Consider the following 9,331-nt stretch of genomic DNA (forward strand, 5'->3'; position numbering starts at 1 on the left):
CTTAAAAAGGCGACATTAACATTAAACTAAATGAAAGAAGCTTCAGCTGAGAGCTTCATGCAGTCATCATCAGCAGCTCATAGCAGTCACAGCTCTTTATTACGCAGCTTTGCAGGAATTAAAGTGGCTGAAGTGTCAGAGTTTGTGTGAGAAGCTGCTTCATGGACAGCTGTACACACGTCTTTATTATTTCTTCATAAATCAAACACACAGGTTTGTCTCTAGATGATTTAAAGTGTGTCGTTGTGCAGTTAAAGCTGTTTGTGTGACGCCCTGACCTCCTGTGAATGAAACAGCCAATCAGATCCATCAGAGAGAGAGCAGGAAGTGTGTGTTTGTGACAGAACAAGGAAACAGTGATGATGATGAACATAAAGGTCCTCTGATGTTTCCTGTTACAGTAACGCTTGTTCATCTGTTGCTCTCCTACACTTTCCTATAAATAAAGGAGAAAAAGTCCGTTTAGTTTCATTTCCTACAGCTCAGAGTTACACTTCACATTCCTGCTGTCACATCAAAAAGCTTCACTTTGGTCCAACATCTACATGTTAACATGAAACACAGACAGACTCAGAACATCTGGAACATCTGCACTTTGACCCAAACTGTTATAGCAGGATATTTTCTGCATATTTCTTATGTTGGACCTGTTTGAACTGTAAATGACCTGTAATCATCTGTAAATGGTGTGAGACACACTGAGGCCACCTACAGGGCAGCTGGGGAACAGCAGGGATCTGAAATCATACGAGACGTTAGTGAGTGAGAAGAACAAACGGACTTAAGATGGCTCGAAGTGATCAAAGTTGATCTAAAACAGAAGATAAATCCACTGATTCTTTGTAAAGTTCATCTGCTGCTCACATGAATCCATGAAAGATTTATTCCACTGAATGTTTCTTCAAAGCTCATTTCAACCTGTTGAAGTCATGAATGAAAGTGCAGACTGAGAGTGGATCACATGATGTTTGAGGTGTGTCATGTGACATGTTCAGTATTGTCACACATGTCTAGATTGTCCCTGATATCATAACTGCTCAAACACTGATGATTATATTTGAAGAATTATTCCTGATGGCAGCAAAGTTTGAATGGAGCTCTCTGTCTGTGCTGATTTGTCGCCCTCTGGAGGTCAAAGCACAAACCTACAGGGCAGGTGAGGAACAGCAGGGATCTGAAATCATACGAGATGTTAGTGAGAAGTTAGAACAAACGGACTTAAGATGGCTCGAAGTGATCAAAGTTGATCTAAAACAGAAGATAAATCCAAAGCAGCATCAGATGAATGTTACCATTTCCAGTTACGGTGCCCTTCATCTAATATGGAAATGTGTTGTTTTTTTTTACCGTGTTGTTGTTCTTCCTATTGTGTTTAGGCCAGAGATGCTCTTCAAACAGCTGACAGACATGACCACATTACAAGAACATGGTGTGAGTCCGATTTGATATTCCAGTCAACGCTGAGAGACCTTAACCAGGAAGTCAGAGGTCAGCTGATGCTGCGAGCAGGAAGTGAACCAAGGGAAAGGTTCACTCTACTCAATCTCAAAGAAAATATGCTGGTATTTGTTGATGTTGATGGTACAATAAAAATATATAATATAATAAATAATAAAATATCATGTGATGATGAGATGTGTTGTTGGTGTTTGTATTTTCTGTAAATGTCTTTTTTAATGTAAATGCTTTGTTCCAGACGGACAGGGAATCAGTTGCTGTACGATGACATCATCTTGATGTTGACGAGGAGGGCGAGAAAAACTAGTTTTGTCCTGCAGATGGCGATCTTGCACCGTGTTCAGAGAGCCGACACTTTGATGGTGCTGCTCTACTCAGCTTACTTTAGCCTGGGTTGGACTCTATATGAGCAGCTTCCACTCTGGTTTCACTCTTAAACACACTTGTTTGATTTCACTTGTAAAACTTGAAGAATAAATATTTTATTACAAAATTATTTGTTGATGCATTTTTTTAGGGTCAAATATCTTGTTTGATTTGAGGAATGAACTGTTAGGGTGGAAAAAGTGAATCAGGTTAAAATAGTGGTGCTTTATATCAGTGAAGATGTATAATGTAATTTAAAATGTTGATGATGGGTTGTAGTGGGCTTGTACTTACAAAACTGTCTCATTTTATTGGAACGATCCACAGTTGCATCCATTCACGGATGACATCTGACATCATTTGACATCTGGTCTGAACACGTTTGTACACAAGATGCCTCAGTTCTGGATGTTTCCACAGACTCCTCTGTGCACCTAAAGAAAAGGTCAAGGGTCAGCAGCACATGTAGTTGGGACAAGTCTTCAGTCGCACAAACTACACAATGATTTTCCTCCAATGACGACTTTTCACTTGCAGAAATGGTCCTGTGTGATTTCCAGGCTGTGATATAAAAACTAGTTCCTAATGGCAGCGACTCACTCAGTAAACATGTGTTTCCTTCACCAACCTCACACACAGATCCAATAAGATCAGGAAGTGGGCAGTATAGTACAATAAGTGTTATTCTGTGCTGCACTGCCCAAACTAAAGATCTGCTGAAGTGTTGGAAATGATCCAGATGTTTATTTTGGACGATACAGCAGAAGATCAGACATGAAAGTGGAGATAACACAGAAGACCTGCAGCAAAGGTCAGAGGTCAGACTGGGCCCTGGATTCAACAATGAGCCAATGATCATCAAGCAGTGACTAAAGCAGAGCCCTGACGTTCTGACATTCATCACACAGTCAGAACAAATGTCTGCTGATGACTTCATCTCATGAAACGACTGATAGATGTCGGTTCATTGATCAGCTGAGCTGCTGATCTTCATCGTCACAGAAACATTCAGCTTGTTTCAATCAGTAAATAACTCCCACTACTCCCAGTTTGAACTGTTCCCACTCAAAATGCTGTGAGAACAATGATCATTGTAGAACTTCACAAACATCACGTGTTGTTTTCCACATGTAAGATCAGCAAACACACAGAAACTTCCTGTTGCCACACACGGCCTCTAAAATCTCTTCCACGCTTTCTGTCTGAAGTCCACTCTCTGTGTCGGATCCACAGGAAACAACAAGATCTTATTAACATGGTTTTCAATGTGTCTCCTTCCAAAAAGTCCAACCAATGAACAAATGTGTGTATTTGTGGAGGCCGAACAAAAGCATGACACATTTCTCTGTTTCTATAAACTGGAGTCAAACACAAACATGAAGAGTTTCACTGACAGACTCCAAAATGCCCCCACAGTGGATCAAAGGGAAATCCTACAGTGTGGCCAGAGACTCTTAATGGCTCCAACATCAACACATCCACAATGTTGGATCCAGTTCTGCCTCACAGAGTTACTAAGACACACCCTCTGCAGCATCACAACAGCTCCACCTGCTTCACCTGCCTCCTCAGCATCTGTACACCTGAAGAGAAAAGAAAGGCTCCAACAGCTCAAATCTACAAAGGATTCATGAAGTTTCATCCAACAATAACATGTTTGCCTTCCACAGTGTGCTGTTAGACACCACTGTACCTCTGCCATTTCAAAAAGAGCAGCTTGGGAACATTTTGGCTCCAAACACTTTGTGTTTAAGTTCTTTGTTTTCTTTGTGAAGCCGACAACATCTGGAGCTTTGTGACTCATAGAAACATCATTTTGTTCTTTAGATGACAGCAGATTGGGACTGAATAATCAATCACTATCAAACCAATAAAGACAAACATGCTGATTTTACAGGAACTTTGTTGGAGAAGCTGCAAAGACATGAAACTGGTGGAGATCCCAAACCAGTTGATAGTGCTGGTTATTCCAAATAAAGCTGTTTCCCTTTGAGATGAAACGACTTTCTGTCCTGATATATAATAAAGATGTTGTTGTTTTTGGGCCCCTGTATTAAAAGTAGTTTAAAGTCAGCTTGAGTTTGATGTCTTTATGTCAAAGCTGCTCATGATGTTGAGCTGCTGATGGAATAAAAACAATATAAAAGCATGTAGTCCAGACTTAAATGTAGCCTGTTGTTAGCTGAGGTCCACACACAGTGTTTGACAGTGTAAAGTGTGTGAAAGGGCTGCTGGTGGAGCTCACTAGGATGAGCAGGTGACCACGAGGTGGAGAGCAGCTGGCCTGGCTTTGACCCGGGCCACGCCCCCTTTCTCTCTGCTTTGCTGTCACTTATCTTCACTGCTCTGTCCAATAAAGCTGAAAAAGGCCCCGAATCAAAGAAATCTGCTGCAGCCTCTGAAACGTCTTCTGTTTCCTTCCCGACGGCTTTTTCACCGTCAGCCCATCAGACAGTCCAGCAGCATTTATGATGATGTCATGATGTTGAAGAGGCTGCTACGGTGGCCTCCCATGACCCCCAGCCTCATCACAGCTGAGATGCAGACATTTGAAAACATTCAGCAGACAACTGAATAACAGTCCAACACAACAGTCTGTGTGCAGACACACACTGACCTTTCATATAGTCAAACACAGCTGGTTGAGTCATTTCTCTGTGAGTCTAAAGTGAATCTAGTATTTGAAAGTCCACTTCCTGTATTTGTTGTTGAAGACTTCTTCAGCTTCTTCTCAAGGACATCAGCTGCTTGTTTGGCAGCAGAGGCAGTTAAGAAGCTTCCTGAAAAACACTGAACAGTGAGTTCACTGTGGCATATGACAGATTCAGCTTTCTGTGTGCAAACGTGTCTGTGTCGACCTTTCAAATGCTGTTGAATCCAAAACATCAGCGGCTCCTCGGCTGCTCGCTTCATGCACTTCTGTCTGTGTGACAGTCCAATGACATCACAGCTGTTTCCAGCCCCAGTGTCTCAGGACTGGACACCTTTAAACATGTCGAGGATCAAACAGCGTCCAGCTAAACACACATGAAACTATCAGAGCTGACAATCATTCCAATAACATCTAATGGTTCATGTATGTAGACACAGGACTACAAGGAAATGGCTCTCAGCATCTGGCTGTGGGAACACATGAGTCCCTGTTTGTGTTCAGATTGTGTGCATGTTTTAGACGTGTGTCACATGTAGAAACACAACAATCCCACAATGACACACAGATGTGTTTGACACAGCTGTGCAGCTGTAAGTTGTTTCTAATGATTCATTGAAGCTCTTCTAACATTCTGGAGACGATCAGTACATGAATCTGTTCAACACGACAACAATTTGACTTCAGTGTGAACGTTTGCATTAAATAACCTTCTTCATCCAGCTGACAGCATCTTCATCCTATGATGTGAACAGTTCCTCCTGTTGATGACAAACCTCTGACAGGATCTGCTTGAGGAGCTTTTTCATGTGCAGCTCTCTGAGCTCAGGGCTGAGCTGCTGTTTCATCTTTAAGAGCTGCTGCCTCCTCGCCGGACTTGTTCTCCTCTTCTTCTCCTAATGACACCATTTCTGCTTCATATTAAATTCAATAAAGATGCTGACATGTTTCTGTAGGAACAACATCATTGAATCTGTAACAACTGGAGCCAAACCAGTGGCTCTGCTGGGATCACTGGTGAGCCAACACTTCCTTGTTGATGCAGATTTCAGGGCTTCCTTTTGCTCCTCCGTTATAACTGTTCTCTCTTCTCAACACATGATGACACAAAGGAATCAGCAGTGACAAAGATGATGCTGAAGAGAAGCACACACTTCACACATATAACAGAGCAGTGCAGTTACACACACCTCTGCTCGACATCAGGCCTCAAACAAAGACACAAAACACTAACTTGACTCTAAACAGAAGAAACGAGCAGCTGTTTCTGTTCTGTGCTTATTTATATTTGACACACATGCTTCTCTTTGTGCAAACACACATCGCACTATAAGGGTAACCTCGCACACAATGATTGGACAGCACAGTGATGATGCTGGGAGATCCTATACGCAGCAACACAGAAACACTGAGAACTTTAAACAATGATGGAAAGTGTTATAAATGACTTGTTGGCCTCTGATCTGTCACAAACAGCTGAAACGTGTCTCTCATGAGTCACATGAAGGTTTTTGACAGAAAGGACAAAAAGTAGCTGCAGTCAGTTTGTGTCATTTTTATATTTATTCATCTGGGAGAAAAATCTGAGGGACATTAAAATGTGTTTTCAACAGAGACAAGAACATGAATATAACAGAACAGGTAAATGAACATGTTTCAAGTAAACAGCTGGACTGATCAGGTCCAAACACAGAGTGATAAACTTGTCAAACAGCTGTCATATCTTTATATAGAAGCTCTTTATAAATGCTGCTCACTGCAGTCTGTTTACTAATAATGTCAAAGTGTTAGAAACACAGAAACATCAGAATGGTCTTTGTTCACAGAAACCTGTCTGGGATCCTTTGTTGTTCTTTTGATGCAGAGTTACATTATAAATATAAAGAGTTATTTCAGAGTCTCATCAGTTTTCCTGCATGTCTTTATTTAACACATCAGCAGGGCTGAAGCTCTCATGTTAAACACACACTGATCTATGGACACGTTCATGTGTTTCTAACAGAACCAGGCTGTTATCAGCCTGCACTAACATTATGTCACACACACTGAATGTAACAGTGACAGTTTACATCATCACACAATCAGCTGTGATTGTTTCACTGTCATCAAACGAGTCAACAGGAAGTAGAATCAATAGAAACCAATCATTTACTGACAGCATGTCTGATGGAAATAAGTGCAGATTATGTATGAAGTCTAACTGCACACAGTAACTGTGTTACAATAAGGACTTAACAGCGCCCTCTGCTGGAGTGTTTCAGTACTGCGTTAACTACAATACACCACCTCCTCCTCACACCACCTGCTACAGCTCTACTCTTCTATGACTACAGTCATCCACAGCACTGATGTGAGGTCACATGGTTCATATGTAAGGAGCACAGCTGACCTCAGGTCAGTTTAATGACTGTGAGCAGCAGCTGTGTTATTGTCACTGTGACAGGGAGACACTCTCAGACACAGCGCTCATGTCAGCTTGTTCTCATGCAGGAGGATCAGGAGCTCCATGTTTGTCTTTCTGTTTGAATCATGATGTGTTTGTGCCATCAGAGTCTGTCATGAGTACTCAGGGTTTCACAGCAGCTCTTCTGGATGCTGATGAGGACTCCAACCTCATGTTTCACCTCTCTGAGCTTCTGATGTCTGTGAACACTCGTGTTTCTTCTCTGGGCTCATCTGGACAAAAACACCTTTCTGTGTTTGGCTGCAGCCTCATTCTGACTGACAGGAAGTGTGTTATCCATGAGCTGCACTTCTGTGAGGAAGTTTCCTGCTGTGTTTCCTGTCTGTGGACAAACACGAGTGTTCCAGCTGAGGACTTGGTTCCTTCCACCTGTCCATACAGGACATCACGCTGTCTGCAGCTCTGTAAATGCAGCTCCAGGTCCTTCCACGTGCTGCTCTGTATTTGTGCAGTTTGTAGTGTGTCCTGGGAAACGTAGCACACATGGTGTTCTTCTGCTGTTTCCTCCTTTCACTGAGTGTGAAACACTGACGCTGTGCTGTTGTTCACAGAGGGGAGCTGATTCTAGCTGCAGCTGGACTCTGTCATCTAACTGAATGTGTTGGTGCTGATCACGGGGCTCTGAGGGGGGAGCAGCAGGAGGACTCTGGATGCTGACGTCAGTGTATCTGTGGAAGCTCCCACAGCGTGTCTGTCATTCAATATTGTGCTGTATATTGTATCTATGCAAAGATGAACAGACTGTGTGTTCACTGGTCTCTGTGCTGCAGCTCTGATGTCATCATCACTCCCTCCTCCACCCTCAGCAGTCCCAGCATGCTGCTGTGGTGCACCCCACCCTCACTCTACACCTGAGCCACAGACCACACCCTCCACCTCAATATACACCACAGTTTTCTCTGCTGTGGAAATGAGATCAGGAGGAAATCATCATTATTATTATTTAATAAACGCTCACATTAATGTGGGCTTATTTGTTTCATATTAGAAACATTAGTTGAGTGTTTTTAGTATAAAATGGTCAAAGTCCCTCTTTTTGCTCCTCCCCTCACCTGTGGATGGGCGGTGCTGTTACCGTGGTGACAGCTTGGATGTGTTTCAGTCCTGCCTGGTTATCACTGCAGGAATCTTTCACATTTATTACAGGTAATAACTCTGATTTTTCTGTGTATTATGAACCAAATGTATCCTGATACACACAGAGATGGATGAGCAGAGGTTTTTTTTGCAGTTTATGTAGTTACTATGGACTTAATGCATACATATTATTAAAATTAGGGCTATAACAGTTGTATTGATGTATAGCAACTTGAAATGCTCCCACAAATGGCTCCACAGCATGTAAAAATATAACAAAAGCTCTGGCGGACTTGGTTCTGTGGTCAGTCTTAAAGGGTGAAGTTAAACTCTGTAATCTTCACTGTGTCACAGAGTTCAGTGAGTCCCGTTATTCACAGTATCAATCAGATCATCAGAGAACAGCTGATCAGCAATCAGTGGTGCCAACAGCGCCTCCTGTGGTGAGAGGATGCAATAATGCAATGTAGCATTTTTCCACTCAACACTTGCAGTCATGGAAACTGTCTGTTGGATCTGTGTGACGTTGCTTTCTTGGTTAGAGTTCCTCACAAATGTCCAGATGATTCTTCTAATGAGGCGTCGACCATGTTTGCAGCTCTTTGGAAGAAAACGTCGCCCTTTGCCATCCTTACTTTTCTTTGACTTCTTCAAATGCAGCTGAACTCCAGCTGGTATTTTCTTGGACTTTGCAGCTGTTTCTGGTCATCAGTTCATTCCTGCAAACCTCTGAAGCTGAACAACAATGATGCTGCATTGCTGGCTGATCCCAAAAGGTTGATTCTGTTCATCTGGACGTTTTCAGAAACGTTTGCTCACTGATCAGGTGACTTCTTCAGTCTCAGCTGACTGCAGCTTTACAAGCTTACAAACAGCACATTTGCACAATGACTGAAAGCAGCAGCACCTGATATATATGATACTAATATAATACATATACATATATAATCCATACTAATGATGAAGGAACTGAGCTCACAGTCCATTGTTCATTCAGTGAACTACTCAGTTTATTTTGGGCCTCAGAAATGCTCACTCTGTTTGTACATCACTGTCAGCAATAGACTCATTCTGCTGTGTGGACAGGAACACATGTGACATCACTTCCTGTTTGTTTCTGACTGAAGAAGTTTACAAGGAATCATTTAGAAGAGTTTCAAACATCAACTGATTGAATCCATGAATCTGAAAACGTGTTTGTGAGTGAAAGAGACAGACATGTACAGACTGAACTATCTGTTCAACAGTCAGAGTGTTTCTGTAACAGGAGACACTCTTTACACTCCACTCAGCACAGGGACACTGAGGAACCACGA

At 42.3% G+C, this 9,331-nt stretch overlaps 1 protein-coding gene across 1 annotated transcript in view; it reads right to left on the bottom strand.

The window, feature by feature from the left end:
* Positions 1–8,151: 8,151 nt before the first annotated feature.
* The window catches only part of LOC146710513 (stonustoxin subunit alpha-like), a 17,576-nt gene continuing 16,396 nt past the window's right edge, over positions 8,152–9,331 (bottom strand). The window contains exon 4 of the mRNA XM_085453089.1: positions 8,152–9,331. This exon is cut by the window's right edge and continues 517 nt beyond it. Within this exon, the coding sequence (XP_085309215.1) occupies positions 9,304–9,331 (28 nt within the window). The 3' untranslated portion in view covers positions 8,152–9,303.

Source organism: Copadichromis virginalis, linkage group LG4 (assembly GCF_057382275.1).
Source record: "Copadichromis virginalis isolate Kocher_CV1m ecotype Utaka linkage group LG4, C_Virginalis_male_GT1.1, whole genome shotgun sequence".
Classification (NCBI taxonomy): Eukaryota; Metazoa; Chordata; class Actinopteri; order Cichliformes; family Cichlidae; genus Copadichromis; species Copadichromis virginalis.